Here is a 25,930-nt window from a genome sequence, read left to right on the forward strand (position 1 = left end):
AACTATAAGCAAATTATAACAAACTAATTATTAGCTATGAATGATCAAAATCAAGTTAATACCATTTAAATGATTTGTTTACCCATCTCATTTCTGCTGCCCATGATAAGTGGGGAAAACCTTAAGTGTTGCTTAAACATAAAAATTTCTTCCTGGATTAGTTATTCCAAACTGAATATAAATCACCGTTGATTTACCTGATATAGTCTCCATTGGGATCTGTTCTCCTACCAAAACCAACAGGGCAATAGCAGTGAAAAAACTGTTGGAAAAAGGAACTACAAGACAGCCACATCCAACTTCCAGCATTTATGCTCCAATCTGCATCAAGCAATAATTCTTCAAATACCTTCAGAAGTAACAGTAACCAATTAGTTTGTACTCATATAATTCTCAAAGCAACCATTTTCCAGGTCTCTGTAGATCAGAAGTCAAGGAAAAGAAAATCTAGCACAGAACTATAAAATTAAACTTTCTAAAGTCAGCCTCTTTGTCAATGTTCTGTTCTGTAATGAGTTATTTCAGGGAAAGAAAAATATCAGTAATATAAGTGAATTTCTGAATAGAATTCACCTTTCTAATCTTTGCCGGTGGTATTGGGACCAGGGTAAAATACTCAAGTCAACGATTCAAATAAAAAATGAAAGAAAAAAGCAGTAAACATTTTCGAGAAAGCAAACATATTACCAAATAAATCACTAACAAAACTTTAGAAGCTTGGTACCACTGGCCTACATAGAGGGAGCACTCAAATATAAATGACCTTTATGGAATGCAAGCTAGTGCAGCCACTCTGGAAAACAGTATGGAGGTTCCTCAAAAAATTAAAAATAGAACTATTTTACGACCCAGCAATTGCACTACTAGGTATTTATCCAAGGGATATAGGTATGCTGTTTTGAAGGGACAAATGCATACCAATGTTTATAGCACTATAAACAGTACTATCAACAACAGCCAAAGTATGGAAAGAGCCCAAATGTCCATTGATGGATGGATAGATAAAGAAGATGTGGTATATATAGACAATGGAGTATTACTCGGCAATCAAAAAGAATGAAATCTTGCCATTTGCAACTTTGTGGATGGAATTAGAGGATTTTATGCTAAGTGAAATTAGAGAAAGACAAACATCATATGACTTCACTTATATGAGGACTTTAAGAGAAAAAAAGATGAACATAAGGGAAAGGAAACAAAAAATAAATACAGGGAGGGGGACAAAACAGAAGAGACTCTTAAATATGGAGAACAAACAAAGGGTTGCTGGAGGGGATGTGGAAGGCTGGATGGGCTAAATGGGTAAGGGGCATTAAGAAATCAATCCTGAAATCATTGTTGCACTATATGCTAACTAATTTGGATGTAAATTAAAAAAATAAAATAACAAATATATATATATATAAATGACCTTTAAAAATGCACTAGCATTATAGAGTTTAAATTTGGAATTCCTTGACCAAGTTAAAATGAATTTTTATAAATTCATTAAGTGTTTGCTGTAACATCTACCTCACGTACAACTTTGTACTAGGAAATATAGGAGATGCAAAAAAAAAAAAAACCCCCAAAAAAGGATCAGATGGGGCGCCTGGGTGGCTCAGTTGGTTGAGGGTCTGACTTTGGCTCAGATCATGATCTCATGGTTCGTGAGTTTGAGCCCTGCATCGGGCTCCATGGTGACAGCTCAGAGCCTGGAGCCTGCTTCAGATTCTGTGTCTCCTTCTCTCTGCTCCTCCCTGGCTTGCACCCTGACTCTCAAAAATAAACAAACATTAAAAAAATTTTTTTTTAATGGATCAGAAATGGTCCTTGGATAGGGGAAAGTTATGTTATAAACAGGAAGGTAAATCAAGTCCTATTACATATAACCACAAGATGATGTCATAAAATGCAGTATGTTTCACTTTACATACTAGGTTACTAAAAAGCTGTGATTTTGAAGTGAAGTAAAATCATACAGGCTTAAAATTTTACAATATAAATTCAATATTTCTAAGAATTCCAGGTGAATCCTTTTTTGTAGTAGAAATAATCACCTATAAATATGTTAATCTAGTAAGTCCAGAGTGTTATTAAACCTTATAGTTCCCTTGATGGCTAGGCTGTTTCAGTCTCTGAAATGACTTTAGGTTAATCAAACCAGTTTTCACATTTTTCCTATCTGATTATACCATTCTGCTCTCCAAAAGTGTGCCTCTTTAGGGATTTAAATTCTTTACCCACTGAAAAAATTAGACTATAAACGAATCTACATAATAGACAACTTATAGGAATTGTTTAATAAAGTACAGAGTCTTTCAAAGTAAGACTGTACCATATTAGTTAGCAGAATACTTACTTTCATTCCTTCTTCCCAACTAATCCACAGGTCACCTCGGGTCAGGAAGCAAGCAACTGCATGTCTGGCTAAATGGTGAATCCAACCCTCCTGACGAAGCTGTGTCATGATGGCATCAATCCATGGAAAGCCTGTCCGTCCTTCTGCCCATTTTGCTAAAGCCTCAGGATTCTTATCCCAAGGAATCTGAACACAGATGGGGTTTCCTTCCATTTTATCAAAGCGTGGATTATTTGTTGCTGCTGTATAGAAAAATTCACGCCATAACAGTTGCCCATAAAGGGAAAGGGGAGGGGAACTGTTCTTCTTTACCTAAGGTTAAAATGCAAATAAGTATTATAAGCAATTTTTAAAAAAGTATTCTGAAAATCAAGCTTCAGTTTTAGATAGTACCTTTTTGTAGAGATCTGTTAGTTTGAAGTAAAATAGTCGACATGACAAACAACCAAATCGAAGATAAGGACTGAGTCCAGTAGGGCTAGCAAGCAGTGAATTTGCATTCATTCGAGGTCTTTCAAAGTTTGCCACCCACGCCTGAAAATACACAGAGAGAATTATGCTAACTAATTGCCTTTTCCATTTTAAAGAGTATTTAAAACTGATATATATTTCTTTAAAGTTACATAGTTCTGGGGCGTCTGGGTGGCTCGGTTGAGTGTCCAACTCTTGATTTCTGCTCAGGTCATGATCTCATGGTCATGAGATCAAACCCCGCTTCAGGCACTGTGCTGGGCATGGAGCCTGCTTAAGATTCTCTCTCCTTCTCCCTCTGCCCCTCCCCTGCTCACACTCTCTAACCTCTCTCAAAAACAAAAACAAAAAAAAGTTACATACTTCTTGGAGAATAATATCTTATTATCCCAGCCACAATCATGTTTTAATAAAAAACACAGCAGAATACAATTAAGCATTCTTTTGTTTTAGCCATCCTGGTGTAGCACATACTCATATGAAATAAATTACCTTCAAATTCCTAACACGAAGCTGAGAGCACTTTCAACCTGTCTCCTTGACACTGAGGTAAAGGTGAAATAGAAGAACTTTATCTTAGCTTCAAAGTTATGGTCATCAGATACCAGCTTACACAGAAAGAAGAGGTAGTATTGGTAGTAGCTAAAGAGGAAATAATCAGCAGAGGAGGAAAAAAAATATCTAAATGAAGAGATGGTTGTTAATTTTCAAACAATTAGGTCTGTGCTGTTTTAACTATTTCTCTCAATTCCTCTTGTTCAACAGTCTACTTTTTGGTTTTAAAAGAGTGAAATTATTCTTTAGATGCCAGTTTGGAAATACAAGCATGATCTATGTTATCATACTTTTCTTTCCAAATGCCGTTCCAAACGTGTAAGTGCTTCAGTTTCTCCGCCTGGCCATACTGCAGAGGGTAAGCCATCTGTATCAAAACCTAAAAAAAAAAAACAAAAAAAAAGAAAAAAGAAAAAATATTCTTCTGGAACTAAAATAATTTTTATTGAACCGCAACAGGTAGGAAAAAAATACTTTGCAGAATAATTTATGACAGTAGCATAAAAATGAATTGAAGGCCCTGGATAACTCCTCATATATAAGGATACATCATGGTCTCTATTCTTTAGGATGAACATCTTAAGGTGATCACAGATAGATCACATTTATAGAACACATAAATAATGTACAGATTTATCACTTCTTAGTTTAAGAGTTTCTTTCTTTTAGACTTTTTTCTCCTTTCCCTCTTAATGCAAAATACTTTACATGTCAAATTAGAAGTGAGATTTTCTGAGTGATTTATTAACTCTTAAGCTCTGCATTTATTACCATTTACACCTACCAAGTTCTTCCAGTGAAGGGACTCCATATTTCTCATCATGGTCATCAGACAGAGGAGTTGTGCACTTTTCTATTAGTTCTGAAGTAATTGTCTCTACGGGTATCTCTAGTGGTTCCATTTTGCTGATGAGAGTCTGGAATCTTTTATAAGTAAGAGGTGGTTGTCCACCATTGAGTTCAATGATCCTAATAACAAAGTAAAATAAAAATATAATTTGACTGGTAAGTTCTGAAAAGGCTTAAAATCAGAAAATAAAATTAATTACTTAAGACTTCTAGGCAGATGTAAGCTCCTTATACAACCATGAAAATTACTAAAGTAGTTATTGAATCTAAAAACCATTCTCACAATTTTTTAAACATTTGCTACTTGTCAAAAATATACAGGGGCGCCTGGGTGGCGCAGTCGGTTAAGCGTCCGACTTCAGCCAGGTCACGATCTCGCGGTCCGTGAGTTCGAGCCCCGCGTCAGGCTCTGGGCTGATGGCTCGGAGCCTGGAGCCTGTTTCCGATTCTGTGTCTCCCTCTCTCTCTGCCCCTCCCCCGTTCATGCTCTGTCTCTCTCTGTCCCAAAAATAAATAAACATTGAAAAAAAAATTAAAAAAAAATATACAGTATGCAAATACCAAAACCTTTAAGACAAAGGGTATCATTAAACATCTATGAGTGAAAAAAACAAGCAGCTAAATTAGCCTAAAGGCAATAACATAAAAATAATACATATGAAAAGGTAAAAACATTAAAACTCAGCTCAAAGAATCTCTTAATCGTCAGTAAAAACTAAACCAGACCAATACAATATCAAGGAGCAATAAGCAAGTCTCATTAATTAGGATTCTATATTACTGTAGTGACAATCACTTGCTATTTTCTATTGTGCTTATCATGTATTTGTTTAAAATGTCAGCATATGTATCTTATGTACATTTTACATTCACTTCTGATCACTGATTGCCTCAATCAAGTTATAGTAAAAAGAAAAATTAGCTTTGACAATGGTAGTTTGGATCAGACACTATTTGGGAATAACCAATTATTTTCTTTTACGATGGCCATTTGCTTGACATTTAGCCCTAATAAAGAAATACTGTAAAATCTAATTCCTTCATTTTATGGATCAAAAACTAGAGCCTACTGAAAGAGTTAAATAAGTTAGTCAAGGTTGCATAATAAATAGGAAATCAAGGTTTCCTTAATCCAAATGTAGTACATTTTTACAAAGTTTTTAACTTAAATTCCAGTTAGTTAACATACTGTATTATATTAGGTTGAAGTGTATACTTTAGTGATTCAACACTTCATACAACACCCAGTGTTCATCACAAGTGTCCTCCTTAATCTCCATCACCTATTTAACCCATCCTCCCAGCCACCTCCCCCTCTGGTAACCATCAGTTTATTCTCTATAGTTGAGAGTCTGTTTCTTGCTTTGCCTCTCTCTTTTTTTCCTTATGCTCATTTGTCTTCTTAAATTCCATTTTTCCTTAATGGTGTATAAGAATGCAAAAAGATTTCTGCACACTGATTTTATAACCTGTGACTTTATTGAATTCATTTATCAGTTCTAGTAGTGTTTTGGTGGAATCTTTAGGGATTTTTATATACAGTATCATGGCATCTACAAATAGTCAAGAGTTTTACTTCTTCTTTACCAATTTGGATGCCTTTTGTTTCTTTACGTTGCCTAATTGCTGTGGCTAGGAATTCCAGTACTATGTTGAATAAAAACGGTGAGAGTGGATATCCTTGTCTTGTTCCTGACTTTAGGGGAAAAGCTCTCAGTTTTTCACAATTAAATATAATGTTGACTATGAGTTTTTCATACAAGGCTTTATTATGTTGAGATACATTCTCTCTAGACCTACTTTGCAGAAGGTTTTTATCATGAGTGGATGTTGTACTTTGTAAAATGCTTTTTATGCATCTATTAAAATGATCATAATGGTTTTAATCCTTTCTCTTATTGGTGTGATGTATCATGTTGATTTTTTGCGAATATTGAGCCACCCCTGCATCTCTGGAATAAATTGCACTTGATCGTGATGTGTGATTTTTTTAATGTATTGCTGAAATTGATTTGCTAATATTTTCTTGAGAATTTCTGCATCTATATTCATGAGAAATATTGGCCTGTAGTTCTTTTTTTTTTTTTTGGTCTTTATCTGGCTTTGGTATCAGGCTGAACTGGCCTCATGGAATGAATTTGGAAGTGAAATTAAGAAAATAATCTCATTTATAATTGTACCAAAAACAATAAGATATATATATATATATATATATATATATATATATATATATATATATATATATAAGAGAGATATGACTTTTGGCTTAATATCAAATAAGACCCCTGCCTGAATCAAACTACAGTTTTTATACATTTGGAAAAGTAGAACAAAATTAACTAGTTTTTCATGTAACTTATAGAATTAGCTTTATTAACTAGATAAAATGAGTAAAGAACTAAAAAAGTATTTAAAAGGTAAATAAATTATGAGATTTCAAGTTCAGCACTTGTAAGGATGACAGTATGCCAAAAGTTAGTACGCTAATGAATCTTATAAACCTTCAAAATTCAAAGAATATAAATACTTTCTAAATTTAAACTTACCACAGAATTTTTTTTGGACAAAGCATCACCAAGAAATATTTTTAAAAAAATACACTTTGAGAAATAAGATATTATGCCACATTTTAGAGGACTACAGCTATGCAAAGTAGTATTACATACAATTTGCATCTGAAATTAAAATCCAGACTAGGTATACATACAGGAGAGGCACCTGGATGGCTCAGTTAGACAAGCATCTGACTCTTGGTTTCAGCTCTGGTCATACATGGTTCATGGGATCAGGCCCCCCCGGGATTCCTTCTCTCTCTCTCTGCCCCTCCCCTGCTTGCACACTTGTGTAAATGTTCTTTCTAACTCTCTCACAATAAATAAATAAACATTAAAAAAAGATATACATGCATGAAATAAAATAATTTAAGACAATCATACTGAACATATCAAAGTGTAGTATAGCTTTATATCATATAAACTATGAGATTATTATTACTAAGAGCCCTGAAAGGCAAGACCACAGGTTGAGTTAGAACAGTCAAGGAAAATTATGTGATACTCATAATAGTTTTGAAAGTGAAATTCTGAGTATTTTTGTCTTATGCACTAAATGTGCCTGTAATTTTGGCATCTCTCATTGAGTAAATAAAAAATTACAGCAGTTAAAAGGCTAGGGACTTAACATACATTCATTTAATTCTCCCACAATTCTATGTGTATGTTGTTATTTTCATTTCACAAACTTAAGTCCCACAGGTTAAAACTTACTTGTCCATGTGCTTAATACCACTAAACTGTATGCTTAAAAATGGTTGAGATAACAAATTTTATGTTATGTATATTCTACCAGAATAAAAGAAAAACTTACTTGTCCAGGTCATATAATGTATGTGAAATTCGTACAATAACTTCTACTCCAGCTTCAGTAGCCAGTTTCTTAATGGCTGCATCTCGTTCCTTTCCAAAGGGCTCAGAATCATACTCAATTGAAAGTTTAGTAATGTTCCATTCCTAAAGTAAGAAAAACGGACAAAAATGTACACAAATTTTAATAATTATTTTTTCTATTACAACAACACATTCTGGAAAAAGTGATAAGCTCAAACTCTACATATGAAATTATTATACATAAATCAAACTTTGAATATGCAGGAAGAAACCACACAATTTATAAATTAAAAAATATGTTAAGAAATGTATAGTGATTAGATTTCAAGCATTGTACTAGGCATTAGACAATCTAATGATATGCTTAAAACCAGCTTCCTACACTAAATGTGTTTGTATAGCACTCTACTTTTCAAATAATTTACATTTGTTCCTCAAAGTAATCCTCAGTTTACCTCTTTGGTTGGTATCTCCATTTGGCAGATAGGATTATTTTAAAAATTTAGGGACTTGCCCATGTTCACAAAGAGCCAGAATACCTGAATTTATGTCTGTTGATTCTAAGAAGTGGTCTTTCATAAACCTTTGATAGTTAATATGGTATACACAATGCTTTGCTGAGGTACTCTTTTGTAATTTGTTATTTCTGATTACCAAAAAATGCTAACTGTGGAGATACAGAGATAGTAATAATAATACCAGATATTTAGTGAGTATCAGGTGCTATATTGATAAGTTATGTACACATCTCCTTATAGTGATTTTCAGTGTGGAGACTGTGACTTCAGGTAATTAACTGATTTCCCCAGCGGGTAGTAGCTTTTCTTTTTAATTCTAAAATCTACTCTGATATATCTTACAAAGAAAAAAAAAATCAACAGCAATTCTACCATTAGTTAACTAATTATATAGTAAACACACTAATTCTCTAAACCTGGACAGTTTAGACAAGGGCTGTTTCCAATGGTGTGATTAAAAAAAAAAATTGCTACTATAAACCATGCAGTGTCTATCCTTATCTTTATGCGTTCATCTTAAACATTCTGGGGCATTTGTTCTATTTTTCCTAGAAACAGTCCCTTGAAAAACAATGAATGGATAAGGTAAGCACATTTAAAATTTTTATAGACACACCAAATTTTCCACCAGATATAGTGTACCAATTTACACTCTCATCAGCAGTACACCAAAGTGCTTGCTCCCCATACACTTGCCAATAGCATGTGTTAAAGGTTTTTTTAAAAAAAAACCTAACACATACATACACATGGGATAAACAGAAAAATGATTTTAAAAATTTAAAAATTTTATTTTCTTGAAAACCTTGAAGAATGCATATCAAGTGATCAACAGCTTTTACCTTTGAAGAGTAGAATTTAGGAGTGCAAATAAAGTAATTATTTTTTATTTTACACACAGTTGCACTGTTCACATTTGTTAGTACAATCACGTACTGTTTTTGAAATTTAAAAATAAAATTAAAATGAGTAGGAAAGCATTATATTTCTTTGTTTTATGGACAAGAAGTATAAAGTAGCATTTAAAAAACCCAGGATCTAAGGGCGCCTGGGTGGCTCAGTCAGTTAAGCTTCTGACTTCAGCTTGGTCACAATCTCATGGTTGGTGAGTTTGAGCCCTGCATTAGGCTCTCTTCTGTCAGCACAGAGCCTGATTTTGGATCCTCTGTCCCCCTCTCTCTCTGTCCTTCCCTCACGCATGCACACACACATCCACTCTCTCAAAAATAAAATAAATATTAAAAAAAAACCATACATAGGCTCTAAACTCAGACCTCCAGAGTTAAAAGACTGGCTCAACTATTTGCACAAATGGCTAAACTCCTCCTGCCTGCTTCCTCGTTTATAAAATAGGTAGACTGTAAGTAATGTGCTTAGAGTGGCTAGCATATAATAAAAACTATGTATTTGCTACAGTAAAACAAACAAAAAAAACCATTGTTACTGTTTACATGACATAATGCAAGTAAATTGTTAAGGACATAGTATACAGTAAGTCCTCAGTGAATGGCAGCTATTATTACTAGCCATTCAGATATTTCTTCTTTTGTGAGTTGCAGCTTATGTTTGCTTGGTTTTCTATGGCAATGAATTTTTCTCTTTGGACTTGTAAGAGCTTCTTATATTTTAATGATAGCAACCTTTCTCTGCCTTTTATGTTACAACTTTTTTTTCCTAAGTAGTAGTTAAAAATTCTATGATTTTTTAAATGTTTACTTATTGAGTGAGAGAGAGAACATGAGTAGGAGAGGGGCAGAGAGAGAGAGGGATACAGAGAAGCCCAAGCAGGCTCCATGCTGTCAGTGCTGAGCCTAACATGGGGCTCAATCCCACAAACCATGAGATCATGACCTGAGCCAAAATCAAGAGTCGGACACTTAACCGACTGAGCTACCCAGGCGCCCCTCTATGATTTTTTTATAAATAAGTTTTTATTTTTTCGACAGATGATAGAGTTTAAGATGACTCAGTAACACTCCCTTCCCTTTTTCCTTGTAAAGGAAGGGAACATAAATCACAGTTAAAGATCAAAATATAGACCACATTACTAGTAAAGAAGAATTGGAGAAAACATACTAGGTTTATGGGCAGGTAAGCTTGAGAATATTTAATCCCTGAATAAAACAGATTTACTCACCCAATGATAAGCAACACCATCCCTGCAATGGGGGCTCCCCTATAAAATTTATGACTCAGGAGAAGAGAATAGGATATGTGTTCTTAGCAAGTGAAGAAAAGAAAAGATACAATCTGAGCTATGCTCACCTAGGTCCTTCTACTAAACTCACCAATGAAATCTTTAACTTCTTCTCTGGGGATAAATTAGTGATTATCTCTCCACAATAAATATGAAAAGATACAGAAGAGAAGGTTCCCCAAACATTAAATGTATTCACTCATATGTCAAATATTATAATTCTTAATACAGGCCAGATATAACACTAGGTCCCTCCTTCCTGGAGCTTACTGAGGAAGATTGATAATCTGGAGATAAATTTAAAAAGTACTAACTATTAGAAAAAAATATAATGCTATGATAGGAAATATGGGGAAGAGGGTAATAAGCGAGTAAGCTAATTAACTACTGTCTTTCCTTCCCAATTACACTGGTTAGCTTTCAGTAAGTGGTAAAAGTACATATCCTTGCTTTACTCCTTATCTTAGGCAGAAAGTACTCAATATATCACCATTAAGAATGACATTAGTTATGTTTTCTTATAGACAACCTTTATCAAATTAACACTTACAAATTTTCTATTCCTAGTTTAAAGGTATTTTTAATCATAAATCAATGTTGAATTCTGTCAAATGCTTTTTCTTCATCTATTGAGATAATCATAATATATTTTCCTTTATTCTATTACTAGGAAGAATTATTTTAATTGATTTTTATAATGTTGAACCAGTTTCGTATTCCTGGAATAAACCTCACTGGATCATGATGTAGTATTGTTTAAAAATATTGCTAATTTCAATTTGTTAATATATTATTAAGAATATCTGAGTCTGTTTCTGGGAGACATTTGGCTATCCCCCCTTTTTTTCCTTAAAATCTCTTTATCAGGTTTTGATATTAGAGTATGGTATTAGAATTATGCTGGTTTCATAAAACAAATGTTTTGGGGAAGTGTTCCCAACATTTCCCCATATTTTCTGAGAAGTACTGTAAAATTGGTATGATTTCTTTCTCAAATACATGATAGAATTCACAATTAAAGCCATTCTGGGCCTGGAGTTTTATTTATGGAAAGGTTTTCCATTATAAATTCAAGTTCTTTAAGAGATAAAGGACTATTCACTTTTCCTTTTTTTTCTTTTTCTGAGAATTCTGTAACTTGTACTTTCAAGAAATTTTTCATTTCATCTTGGTTGTCTAATTTATTGGCATCATGTTTACATCCTTTATAATACTTTTGAAGTTTAGAGAATCTCTAGTGATAGCCCCCTTTTTTATTCCTGATAAAGAATGATAGAAATGCTATGATAGAAATTTTCTCCCTTTTTCACCCTGATCAATATTGCTAGAAGTTTATCAATTCAATCTTTTCAAGATCCAGTTTTTGGCTTTGTTGACTGAAATCAATCAGGATTCAGTCAAGAAACAGACAACATCAGCAATTTGAACAGGGAACATTTAATATGAAGAATATTAGCAAGTAAAAGGTGGTCAACAATGACAAGGAGTAAAAGAGGAGTTAAAGCCACACTATCCAATATGGTAGATAGTCACTACCCACAGATGTGGCTTCTGAGCACTTGAAATGTAGCTAACTGGAACAGAGATGTGCTGTAAACATAAAATATACACTGAATTTCAAAGACTTCATATAAAAAAAGGTTAAAATAGCTTAAAATTTTAATACTCATTTTATATTAAAAGGATATTTTAGATATACTGGGTTAAATAAAATATATTATTAAAATTAACTCTGGGCGCCTGAGTGGCTCAGTCAGTTGAGCATTTGACTCTTGGTTTTGGCTCAGGTCATGATCCCAGGATCATGGGACTGAGCCTTGCATCAGGCTCTGCACTGAGTATGGAGCCTGCTTAAAAGATTCTCTCCCCCTCTGCCCCCTCCCCTGCTCATGCTAAAAATTAAAATAATAATAATAATAATAATAATAATAATAATAATAAATAAAATTAACTTTATCTGTTTCTTTTTACTTTTTTTAATGTGGCTATTAGAAAATTTAAAATTATGTATGTGGCTTCTGTTGGATAGTACTTGTCTAAGGTGTCCAAAATTAGCAATTGCACAACACAGCCACCACCACTAAATGGAGAGAAAATAAGTAAATAATGAATTAAGAACTCAGAAGAAAAGAACCCTCCACTGAGACTCCCACCTTAATGCATGGATCTTGCTGCCACAGTAACACAAAACCTTTCCTGTAGAGAATGAACTTGCTAAAGGGCAAGGCCAGACCTGGTTAATAGTAAGCTGGGTGGTTGAGAAACTTCCTACACAGGGGTCTGGGTGAACTGCAGCTGGTCTGTGGAAGTGGCCTATCAGGGGCAGGGAAATTTACCAGAGGGTGTGGGTAAGCTGGGGCTTGCTCAGGAGGGAGGCTGAGGTAAAGACTACTGGGCCTCCCATATGCTCAACTGCTAGCTAATGTGGCAGGAAAAACACACAAGACTACCAATAAGGAAAACCCTTTCTCTCCTACTATGACTTGGCAGAGAACCACCAACAATATCTATTGAGGAATTCTAGTATCAAGCCAGCTGGCAAAGGAAAACTGTTTACAGCATCCAGCTTCACTATCACATAGCAGGACTCAGAAGGGTGATTAGAGCTGACAGACAATAAATTAATTATTGCACATTTATTTTCTCTATTGTCTTTCTGTTTCACTGATTTTCATTCCTCTGTTATTTCCTTTCTTCTACTTACTATACTATAGGTTTAATTTTTTCTTTTTCTACTTTTTAAGGTGGAAGCTTAGTTCTTTGATTCCTTCTTTCCTAATGGAGTACTGAAAGCTACTAATATTCCTCTAAGCACTGCTGTAGCTGAATCCCATAAATGTTTGTTTTTTTAATGACAAGTTGAATTTTAATATTTTAAAGAAATTACCCTAATATTAACACTATTTTTAACTGAAGTGGTGAATCTCATGAATTTTTATATATTTTTCCATTATCAGTTATAAATATTTATGATTTTTTTTCTATTCATTTTAAGTTAATTCTATTGAAGCCAAAGAATACATTCTATAGAATGTCAATCTTTTGAAATTTATTGATACCCATTTTGTGGCTAAGCATATGGTCTCTCTTGGTGAATATTTCATATGTGCTAAAAAAGAATGTATTTTCTATAGCTTTGGGGTATAGTATTCTGCAAATATCAGTATACCAAATCAGTTGATAGCATTATTCATATCATCTATATCTTTATTAATTTTTGTATATTCTATCAACAACTGAGAGAGTTTATCAGTTTGAGATTCATATTTTTTTATGCTGTTACCTGGTACATGTACACTTATAATAGTTTTACCTTCTTGATGTAAGATTACTCTTAATTTTGCCTTGAATTCTACTTTCTTACGCTGTTTGCAAAGCACATCTTTTCCACTTGTTTTTATTTCAAACTGTTTATTCATTAAAAATTTTTGAGTATAGTTGATACACAATGGTACATTAGTTTCAGATGTACAACAACACTGTGATTCAAATTCTCTATATGCTATGCTATCCTCACCACAAATATGGCTACTATCTGTCACCATAAAACGCTATTACAATATCACGGACTATATTCATTATGCTGTGCCTTTTATTCCTGTGACTTATTTATTCCATAACTGGAAACCTCTATCTCCTGTTTCTTCATATTTTTAAAATGTCTCATCAGTATCTAGTTGGTTCTTGCTTTTTATTCTGTGCCTTTCAAATGGAGAGTTTAAACTATTTACACTGAATACAACTGGTATAGTTGAGCTTAAATTTATCTACCTGCTTTCATGTGAATGAGTCAAATATTTTTTGTATCCCATTTTAAATTCCTCTATTGAATTTTCTGAAGTAGCTGTTCATGTTATTTTAGATCATAATGTGCATTCTTACCACTGTCTACCTTTAAATCATATATTACTATTGAATAATGTAAGAACTTATATATACTTATATTTATGTCCCTCCCATCTTGTGTGATCCTGTTATAAATTTTATTTCTATATATGTTATAAGCCCCTTAATATTGATTACCTCCTATAATTCACTATTAGTTGTTTTTAACCTGTCAACAGTCTTTTAAAGAAAATAGGATATATAAATATACACAACTAAAAATAACAAAAAAGTTATTTCGTATTTACCCATATATTTAGTGCTTTCTTCTTTTTTGCAGATCCTATCTTTCATTCAGAATGATTTCCTTTCACCTAGCAGAACTTCTTTTAGTATTTCTTACAGTATGGATCTTTTGGATATGAATTATTCTATTTTTGACTGTCTGAAAATGCCTTCATTTTACTTTCTTTTTAAATTTAAATTTACCTGTTTATCTTCTTTCTTTCTTCCTATCTATCTATCTATCTATCTATCTATCTATCTATCTATCTATCTATCGCCTACAGCACCTGGTATTCCCAGGTGGTCTCCCATCCAAGTACTAACCAGGCCCAACCCTGCTTAGCTTCCGGGTTCAGATGAGATTGGGTGTTTTCAGGGTGGCATGGCCATAGACTACCTTCTTTTTTTAAATGAATATTTTTGCTACGTTAACAAAGTTGTTCGTAGTTCTTTAAAGATGTCATTCGATTGCCTTCTGGACTCAACTGTTTCTAATAAAAAACCACCAACATTCTTATTGTGGTTCCCTGAATATGTCTTTTCTCTTCTGGTTGCTTATAAAATTTCTATCTTTGGCTTTTAGTTAATTGACCATGAAGTGGCAAGATGTAGTTTTCTTTATATTTATGCTCTTCAGGGTTTTTTGAGTTCTTGACACTGTGGGTTGATATCTTTCATCAATTTTAGAAAATGGTCAACCATTATCTCTTCAAACATTTTTTTTTCTTGTCCCAAACCTCTCTCCCCTTATTTTCTAGGTCTGCAGTTATACATATGTCAGGCCATTTACTATGTTTCACAGACTGTTCTCTTTTTAAAGACTTCCTTTTCTTTGTGCTTCAGTTGAGATAATTTCAACTGCCCATCTTCTTTTTTTATTTTTATTTTTTTAATATTAAATATACTTTATTGTCAAATTGGTTTCCATACAACACCCAGTGTTCATCCTGACAGGTGCCCTCCTCAATGCCTATCACCCACTTTCCCCTCTCCCCCACCCCTCATCAACCCTCAGTTTGTTCTCAGTATTGAAGAGTCTCTTATGGTTTGCCTCCCTCCCTCTCTGTAACTTTTTTTTTCCCTTCCCCTCCCCCATGGTCTTCTGTTAAGTTTCTCAGGATCCTCATAAGAGTGAAAACATATAGTATCTGTCTTTCTCTGCCTGACTTACTTCACTTAGCACAATACCCTCCAGTTCCATCCATGTTGCTGCAAATGGCCAGATTTCATTCTTTCTCATTGCCAAGTAGTATTCCATTGTATATATAAACCACATCTTCTTTATTCGTTTGTCAGTTTATGGACATTTAGACTCTTTACATAATTTGGCTATTATTGAAAGTGCTGTTATAAACATTGGGGTACAAGGGCCCCTATGCATCAGCACTCCTGTATCCCTTGGGTAAATTTCTAGCAGTGCTATTGCTGGGTAATAGGGTAGATCTAGTTTTAATTTTTTGAGGAAACTCCACACTGTTTTCCAGAGCGGCTGCACCAGTTTGCATTCTCACCAACAGTGCAAGAGGGTTCCCGTTTCTCCACATCCTCTCCAGCATCTACAGTCTCCTGATTTGTTCATTTTGGCCACTCTGACTGGCGTGAGGTGATACCTGAGTGTGGTTTTGATTTGAATTTCCCTGATGAGGAGTGACGCTGAGCATCTTTTCATATGTCTGTTGGCCATCTGGATGTCTTCTTTAGAGAAGTGTCTATTCATGTCTTCTGCCCATTTCTTCACTGGATTATTTGTTTTTCGGGTGTGGAATCTGGTGAGTTCTTTATAGATTTTGGATCCTAGCCCTTTGTCCGATATGTCATTTGCAAATATCTTTTCCCTTTCCATCAGTTGCCTTTTAGTTTTGTGGATTGTTTCCTTTGCAGTGCAGAAGCTTTTTATCTTGATGAGGTCCCAACAGTTCATTTTTGCTTTTAATTCCCTTGCCTTTCAAGATGTGTCAAGTAAGAAATTGCTGCGGCTGAGGTCAAAGAGGTTTTTTTCCTGCTCTCTCCTCTAGGGTTTTAATGGTTTCCTGCCTCACATTCAGGTCCTTCATCCATTTTGCGTTTATTTTCGTGTCCATTGCCCATCTTCAAGTTCACTGATCCTTTGTTCTGCTTTGTCCAATCTGGATTAAGCCCACTGAATGAATTCTTCATTTCCTTCTTTTTAATAGTTTCCACTTTTATACTGAAATTATCACCTAATCACATTTTTCACCTTCGACTAGATTCTTCAATATCTATAGCATAATTATTGCAAAGTCCTTAATTCTAATCCCAACATTTGCATCAACTGTGGGGCTATTTCTGCTTTTTCTTTTTTTTTCATTTTACGTGATTGCAAGTCACATTTTCCTGCTTCATCATGTGTCTCATAAGTTGATTGTATAACAATGGTATAAAGAATAGAGATGGAATAAATAATATTTATCTCTAGAAAATTGCATAGTCTTGGCTCTGACTGCTAGAAGTTGAATTACTATCATCTGTAATTGAGGTGGGTCTTGGCTTTGTTGCTACTTTAGTTAAATTCCTTCCATTCACCACTGGGTTCAAATATTTTAAGGGTAGGAGCCAAACTTCTTCAACAGAGCTTGGAATTTGAGTATGGAAAAGATTCTAGATATCTCTCTCTGCTTGACAACCCAGTCAATAGCTTTACAAACTGTACACTTCTCTCTACCTTGTTGCTACCCATCAGTCTTATGGTTGCTGCGGAGTTCTCTTTGCTTTTCAGCTTTGCTCCCTAATTTTCTATTCCTCTGGAGACATCTTTCTAGCCTGCTGTCCTGTCCCCAGCTTCAGTGGACTGCTACTTTGCACTAAGTGAATGCCCAGTAGCACTTCAAGAGGAATCTCTCTCAGCTCTTCTGCTTTGGTTTAGCCTTTGGTATATTGCCACTGGTATTCCACAAAAGCACTGTAGAGAGTGAGTGTGAACTTGCTCTGTAATTTGGGTTTCTTGGGATTCTAATCTGCCATGTCAGTCTATATATGACCACAAAGCTAGGTAAAATTTCTACTGATTTCTTTTTACTCTCAACTACAGTGGATTCCCTTTTCTTTCTGCTGTGTCACCAGGAATATAGCCAGCCATGAGTCTTTTCTTTCCTACGAAAGGCTCATTGCTTTATGGAAGTTAGTTTATTTAGGTTTCTTTGTGTCCTCAACTCTCTAGTAGGTTAAAAAAAAAAAAACCCATGATTTTGTGGCATATTCACTTTCTTCTCATTGTTAAGATGAGACAGTAGATTAAGCAACATCTTTATGGATATGTCTCCTCAGGCAAGGGAAACAAAAGCAAATTAAAGTATAAGGAGTACACCAAAATAAAAAGCTTTTGCACAGCGAAGGAAACCAACAAAACAAAAAGGCAACCTATTGAATGAAAGAAGATACTTGCAAATGATATATCAATTTGATAAGGGGTTAGTATCCAAAATATGTAAAGAATTTATACAACTCAATACCAAAAACGCCCCCTAAAATCTGATTAAATAAAAACTTCATTTTTATTAATTCAGGTTAATTTATTATAATTTAATGATAATAAACAAAATTACAATAAATTTAATTTTTACATTCATTTGTAATTACGTGTAATTAAATAAAATTGATTTATTATAAATTATAGTAATTTAATTAAATAATTTAGGTCAGGGGACCTAAACAGACATTTTTTCAAAGAAGACATACAGATGGCCAACATACAAAACAAGATGCTCCACATCACTCATTCCAGGCAGAATAGCTAGTCTTAAAAAGCCAAGAAGGGGGCGCCTGGGTGGCGCAGTCGGTTAAGCGTCCGACATCAGCCAGGTCACGATCTAGCAGTCCGTGAGTTGAAGCCCCGCGTCAGGCTCTGGGCTGATGGCTCGGAGCCTGGAGCCTGTTTCCGATTCTGTGTCTCCCTCTCTCTCTGCCCCTCCCCCGTTCATGCTCTGTCTCTCTCTGTCCCAAAAATAAATAAAAAACGTTGAAAAAAAAAATTAAAAAAAAAAAAAAAAAGCCAAGAAGGGCACCTAGGTGGCTCAGTCGGTTGAGTGTCCAATTCTAGGATTCAACTTAGGTTATGAGCTCAGAGTTGTGGGATAGAGCCCAGCATCAGGCTCTGTGCTGACTCTCTCTCTCCCTCTCTCTCTCTGCCCCTCCCCAACAAAATAAATAAGTAAACATTAAAAAAATAAATAAAAAATAAATTTTTATTTAGACAAGAGATAACAAGTGTTGGCAAGAGTATGGAGAAAAGGGAACTCTCATGCAATGTTGGTGAGAATGTACACTGGTGCAGCTACTGTGGAAAACAATATGGAGGGTCCTCATAAGTTAAAAATAGAAATACCATATGACCCAGTAATTCCATGACTGGCTATTTACCCAAAGAAAATGAAAACACTAATTCAAAAGATATATGTACCTCTGTGTTTTCTGCAGCACTATTTATAATAGTCAAGATTTGGAAGCAACCTAAGTGTCCATTTATAGATGGAGAAAGAAGATGTAGTACATATATACAATGGAATATTAGTCACAAAAAAGAATGAAATCTTGCCATTTACAACATGGATGGACCTAGCAGGTATTATTCTAAGTGAAATAAATCAGAGAAAGACAAATATCATATGATTTCACTTACATGTGGAATCTGAAAAACAAAACAAATGAACAAACAAACCAAACAGACTCTTAAATACAGAGGACAAACTAATGGTTGCCAGAGGGGATGCAGGTGAGGAAATGGTCAAAATAAATGAGGGGGATTAAGAGGTACAAACTTCTAGTTACAAAATAAAAGTCATGGAGATGAAAAGTACAGCATAGGGAATACTGTCAATATTTTAATAACATTGAATGGTGACTGATGGTGACCACTTCTGATGAGTACTAATGTCTAGAATTGTTGAGTCAATATGCTGTATATCTGAAATATAACATTGTATCTCAATCATATGTTAATAATAAATAAAAAAGAAAAAAAAAGATGTAAGTGAAATCATGTCACTCATCTACTCAAAAATTTCCATGGCATCCCATTTCACTCAGAGTAACAGCCAAACCCCTAAACATGGTCCATAAAGAAAGCCCTGTGATCTGGCTCCTTGAAACCTCTCTGACCTTCTCTTTCCTTTTCACTCACTGTGTGTTTCTAGCTACGCTGGCCTTCTTGCTGTTCCTAAACAAGTCACAGCACGCTTCCACATCAGGGCCTTTGTAACTGCTATTCCCTCTGCCTGCATCATTATTTCCCCATGTTGCAGTTATCTTAGTAGCTCAAAATGATTGATTCTCACAAGACTGTCAGTTAACTAGATAGTGGTTCTGTTGGTCTCACCTGGGCTCACTCATGAGCTTGCAATGAGCTGACAACTTGGTGGGGGCTGGAAGATCTGAGATAATCTCTCTCATACATCTCAGACCTTGGTGCTGGCTCATGATTGGCCCTCTATTTCTACATGGTCTCCCATAATTTGATATTCTAGCCCATATTCCCAGCACGATACCAGGAGCATTCTAAAAGGGCAAAGTAGAAGCTTCAAGGTTGCTTGAGGCTTAGGGTTTGGAATTCAATGTCTCCCTTGGCAGTTGGCCAAAGTAAGTTACATAGCCAAACCAGATTTAAGGGAGTGAGAAAATAAACTCTACCTTTTGATGGAAGAAGGTGCAAAATGTTGTGGATTGACAATGCCACACCCTATATATTTGCATGGCTTAATCCCTTCACATGGTTTGCTCATATGTCGTCTTAGAAGGGAGGCCTTCCATGATTTCATATAATTACCCTTCACTCACCTTGGCACTTAATATCCCACACTTTATTTTAGCACCTATCACTGCCTGACATTGCATATTTACTTGTTTATTATCTGCCTCCTTCCCACTATCATATAAGCTCCATGAAGGTAGAAACATCTGCTGTTTGGTTCACTAGTATATCCTCAGCACCTTGAACTCTGCCTTGTAATAGCAGACAAGCAATATCTATTGAATGAATTGTCCTGTTCAAATGAGCATGTACCATAAAATAATAAAGAATCCAAAATAACTCAAAATGCATGAATTTTATGCATGTGAAATGTTAGTAGCTTTAGATGTTCTTCTTTGATTTATTCTATGATTTTGGACAAAACATTTTGTTATGCTTCAATGAGTCCACCTATAAAAGACTTTAGCCACATGTCCCTGTTTCTTGGATATAATGAGAATGTTTTAAACCAACTCTTTAAGTTCTTCATTAAAAGTTCCTGCTGGGCCTAGAATGTACAAGATCTTGGTAACTTTTCATTCTGGCACCAAATGTGGAAGATGCAAGATTTAACTGCATAATAATAATTGATACAAGATTCATATGATTAATAGTGTTACCCTAGTTTTGCCTACATTAGTGTCTAAGTTTCTTTATCATTTCTTCAGAACATGAAAAAAAAGTTAACAAAAAAATCCTATATTAAGTCAGAATTTAACTGGGAAAAATCCTAAGTAGAAAACACATCAGAAAACACAATAGTTTATCACACATGTATGTGTGTATAAAAATTCCCTGACCCCATCCCTAAATCTATTCAATATAAATAGAATGAATGCTATAAAGAGAAGATACACAGCAGACATCAGTACTGAGCCACTGTCACCATACCAACCAACTAAAGTACTACTACCAGGTCTAAAACAGTTTTACCTCCCATGTAGGAAATAGGATTACTTACCTACTAAAAATTCTATCTTCTGTACTAGAATAAAACCAGAGACAATAATATAAATGAGTCAGCTGGTTATGGACAAAAGAGTCTTTCCCCTCAGAGAAACAGGGTGTGAGGGTGGGGAGTGGGAAGGGGAGACCTGCTTTTTACTGCATAACCTTTTAGGCTTTTTTTTTTTTTTTTAAACACATGCATGTAGTGCCTCTAAAAAAAAGTAAAAATAAAAACATCAACGCAATCAAAAAGGAATTCCCTCTATGGCTCTAGACACAGTGTATAATCTGAAAGGAAGTTTCCATAAGTGGCATTTTATACAAACTACTGTATGTAGCCCAAGGAACAACCTGAATATAACAGTAAGCATCTATGCATGTGTGTGTGTTCATGTATCTGTATTTTATGGCCCATGCAGAAACCACTGTTTCTCTGCCAGTGTTCATCACAACAAGTGCACTCCTTAATCCCCATCACCAATTTCACCCATTCCCCCCACCTCTGTCTCCTCTGGTAACCATCAGTCTGTTTCTTGATCTGTCTCTCTTTTTTCCCCTTGGCTTATTTGTTTTTCAAATTCCACATGAGGGACATCATATGGTATCTGCCTTTCTCGGACTTATTTTGCTTAGCATTATACTCTCTGACTCCATCCATTTGTTGGAAATGGCAAGATTTCATTTTTATGTCCATCTATCAATGGACACTTGGGTTGCTTCCATAGCTTAGCTAGCGTAAATAATGTTGCTATAAATGTAGAGGTACATGTATCCCTTTGACTTAGTGTTTTTGTATTTTGGGGATAAATACCCAAGTAGTACAATTACTGGATCATAGGGTAGTTCTGAGGAACCTCCATACTGTTTTCCACAGTGGCTACACTAGCTTGCCTTCTTACCAACAGTGCAAGAGGGTTTCCTTTTCTCCAGATCTTTAAACACTTGTGGTTTAAGTTTCGTTATTTTTGCAAGTAAAATCATCTTAGGATTCAGTTTACTTATACCACATGGATTTAGAGATACACACATTTTATACTCATGAGTTGCTGATAAACTATTACCATTGTTTCTGATATTCTTTCTACCCACAACTCTTCCATGTACCTAGGTTAAATTCTGACTCCAAGTAGCCACAGTAGTAAAACATACTTTAATAAAGTAAATTTTCAGTAGCCAGAACTGCTGCATTAGCCAAATCCTAAACATTAAAGGTTTCTTTCATACCAATGAAAAAGACTAAGTAGTGTTGATTTGATTCCCAACACTGGGGACATTTTCACTCAGGGAAAGGAACTGTTCTCATCTGTATTAGAAACAGGCACATTACTATTAAAATTTTTTGATGAATCAAACAGCTGCAAAAAAAACCCAAAAAGCAGATACACATTAGGAATCCTAATGGTATAAATAGGAAGGGAAGGACAAAAAAAAGATAGCCAAGAAAACAACTTCTGGTCTGAGCACTACCATAAGCTAGCTGCATGACCTTAGTCAACTCATTTAATCTCTCTAGGACTAATGTTTTCATTAGGGGAAAAAAGGCAAAGTAAGACTAGGAGATATAAGATTTTACCAAGTTAAAAAACTCTGCCATGAAACTACAGTTTTGTATTATTAGTAGCATGTTGTTCATTATAGCCCTTTGACCCAGAAAGTCCTCTTCTAAGAATTATCCCAAAAATGTATGAGCACATGTGAGCAAAGATATATATTTGGACAAGGATGTTCACTGACAGCATTATTTGTATTAGCAAAGGCCTGTGGAAAAGGACTAATGTTCAGTAGAAAGCTTGTTAAAAAAAATCACAGCATACCTACACAATGGAACACTATGAAGCCACTTAAAAGACTGAGGAAGCAACAGGAAACAATCTCCAAAACACATGGCTATGTGAATAAAGCTTGGCACAGGTGGTGTAAAATATAGTGTGTTCTTATCTTGGTTTTAAAAAGCGGGGGATGGGGCGCCTGGGTGGTGCAGTCGGTTAAGCGTCCGACTTCAGCCAGGTCACGATCTCGCGGTCTGTGAGTTCGAGCCCCGCGTCGGGCTCTGGGCTGATGGCTCAGAGCCTGGAGCCTGTTTCCGATTCTGTGTCTCCCTCTCTCTCTGCCCCTCCCCCGTTCATGCTCTGTCTCTCTCTGTCCCAAAAATAAATAAATGTTGAAAAAAAAAATTAAAAAAAAAAAAGCAGGGGGGGGTAACATACACACAGCTACAGATCTCTCTTTATATTATTTATACACACACACACACACACACATAACCACCTGACATATACATTCTTATTAATATAAAAAATAATATTTCCAATGACTACAAAAGAAGCTGGTAGTAGTTGTTTCTTCTAGGAGGGAAACTAGCAGTTTAAGGTAGAAGAAAGATTTAAATGTTCATTGTAAACCAAATTTTTCACTGATTTTACCATTTGTAACTTTTATTAAATAAAATAATCCCCCAAATTTTTTAAAATTTACATCCAAGTTAGTTAGCATATAGTGCAATGATTTCAGAAGTAGAATCCAGTGATTCATCCCCTGCATATAACACCCAGTGCACATCCCAACAAATGGCCTCCTTAATGTCCCTTGCCCATTTAGCCCATGCTCCCACCCACAACCCCTCCAGCAACCCTCAGATTGTTCTCTGTATTTGAGTCTCTTTATGTTTTGTCCCCTTCCCTGTTTTTATATTATCTTTGCTTTCCTTACCTTACGTTCATCTGTTTTGTATCTTAAATTCCACATATGAGTGATCATATGATATTTGTCTTTCTCTAATTTCACTTAGCATAATACATTCTAATTCCACCCACATTGTTGCAAATGGCAAGATTTCATTCTTTTTGATTGCCAATGTGTATATATACCACATCTTCTTTATCCATTCATCCATCGATGGACATTTGGGCTCTTTCCATACTTTGGCTATTGTCGATAGTGCTGCTATAAACATTGGGGTGCATGTGCCCCTTCAAAATAGCACACCTGTATACTTTGGATAAATACCTAGTAGTGCAATTGCTGGGTCATAGGGTAGTTCTGTCTTTAATTTTTTGAGGAACCTCCATACTGTTTTCCAGAGTGGCTGCACCAGTTTGCATTCCCATCAGCAGTGCAAAATAAAGAACCCACAAAATTTTTATTTAAAAATACTTATATTTCCTATATTTTAAATTATCTCAAGTACCTTATTTATCAAACACGTGTCTTCTCTGACAAAAGATTATTATTCTATGCAAAAATTTTTCAGATTACCTTAAAAAGCCTGGGAAACACATCTGCTGGCTGTCCACGAATCACAAACAGACGAGAGTTTAATTTTCGCAGATTGGCATCAAGGTCTTCTAGACACTGAAGCAAAAACCTACAGAGAAAATATTATTAAAATTCTTAAACATATATATTTAGAAGATATAAAGTAGTGCAAAATCATGTTATTCTACAACTTGACGTGCTAACCCCATAATTTTATTACTTCCTATCATCTTATTACTTCTAATTGATCTGTAAATTACTGTTTCCATAAATCATACTTAAAAATTTTAAATTACATGAGGTTCTCAGTATTTTAATAAAATTCTTCAATTAAGTAGCTTCCATTAAATAACAGTGATTGAATGTTAGCAAAGTTTAAGTTGTAAACATAAAAATTATACAAATAAAGGAATTAAATGAATTGATTTCACTGTTTCATTGAGGAAAATAATTCAAGTTCAAATAGAAAAGCCACCTTGAAAAATCTAGAACATTTCTCTATTGGAAACAAAATGGAAATATCCTATTTAATCACTCTGAGCAAGTGAGTAATTTAAGAATTTGAGTAATATTAAGGGATACTGTAATCATCTAAGAGAGAAAGAAAACAATGCCCATTTTCAAGTTTCTTATCTAATTAAAGAAACTGATAATAAACAGATGTTAAATTATGTGGCATTAACTCTGAGTGTACAGAATGCCAGGTTAATTAAAAAAAGAAAAATTCCATGAGGCAGGTGGAGCTATAGATTTTTCTCAATGAAATAAGTACCAACAAAGCTTACACATGATAGATATGCTGGGAAATTCTGGGGCAGTAGCCAAAGACTGCTTACTACGCATCTTTTAGCGTGAAGAAATGGGACAGTCTAGCAAATTTGAAAGAGATGTCACTCCTGGAAAATTCAACCTCATTGTTTACCTCATGTTAATTTCTCTAACATTTCACTTAGATTCTATTCCTCTCTCCTGGACACTTCTTATTTTCTCTTCACTCTGCTTCTTTTATGTATTTGATCTTAAGGTTAAATATTTGCCTGCCTTTCCACAAGCCATGTGTTTTCTGAGAATACTGATTGTATCTTACTTGTGAGGAACAGTTAATAAAAATGAAAAGGCACATTTCAGAAATGTGTTGTCCCATATGGTAGCCTCTAGGCATATACAGCCATTTATATTTAATCAAAATTAAAAATTCAGTTCCTCAGTCACACTTGCCACATTCCAAGGTCTCAACAGCCACATGTGTGCCTAGTAGCTACCATATTGGACAGCACAGGTGAAGAACATTTCCATCAGTGCAGAAAGTGCTACCAGGCACTATTGTTTTAGGAGGTTGTTCAGTTCAGATCATTTTGCTCTCTTTGCCCATTCTGATCCCATCATTTCATCAAGAAAGTTTTGTTAATTTTTTACAACTATAGTTATTAGTGACATCACTATAACTAGTCAAGTTTGATACTCTTTACCATTTAGGAGTCATTTAGGATTTAGAGTCTACAGGTGTGGAGTGTCACAGTGCTAGACTTTTAAGGACTCCCACTGTATCATCTTAGG

At 34.9% G+C, this 25,930-nt stretch overlaps 1 protein-coding gene and 1 non-coding gene across 4 annotated transcripts in view; both read right to left on the bottom strand.

The window, feature by feature from the left end:
- Nucleotides 1-25,930, bottom strand: part of CRY1 (cryptochrome circadian regulator 1) — a 93,509-nt gene that overhangs the window by 7,209 nt on the left and 60,370 nt on the right. For all 3 annotated transcript variants that reach the window (XM_003989209.6, XM_045062270.1, XM_019835452.2), the window contains 7 exons: nt 24,374-24,482; nt 7,583-7,725; nt 4,152-4,336; nt 3,658-3,746; nt 2,735-2,875; nt 2,342-2,653; nt 198-349 (listed from right to left, as the gene is read on the bottom strand). In XM_003989209.6, the coding sequence (XP_003989258.1) occupies nt 198-349; nt 2,342-2,653; nt 2,735-2,875; nt 3,658-3,746; nt 4,152-4,336; nt 7,583-7,725; nt 24,374-24,482 (1,131 nt within the window). The remainder of the gene's footprint in view (nt 1-197; nt 350-2,341; nt 2,654-2,734; nt 2,876-3,657; nt 3,747-4,151; nt 4,337-7,582; nt 7,726-24,373; nt 24,483-25,930) is intronic.
- On the bottom strand, nt 14,703-14,821 carry LOC111561490. Its single transcript, XR_002744149.1, has one exon. It is a non-coding gene; the product is annotated as a 5S ribosomal RNA (ribosomal RNA).

Source organism: Felis catus, chromosome B4, assembly GCF_018350175.1.
Source record: "Felis catus isolate Fca126 chromosome B4, F.catus_Fca126_mat1.0, whole genome shotgun sequence".
NCBI classification, from domain to species: domain Eukaryota; kingdom Metazoa; phylum Chordata; class Mammalia; order Carnivora; family Felidae; genus Felis; species Felis catus.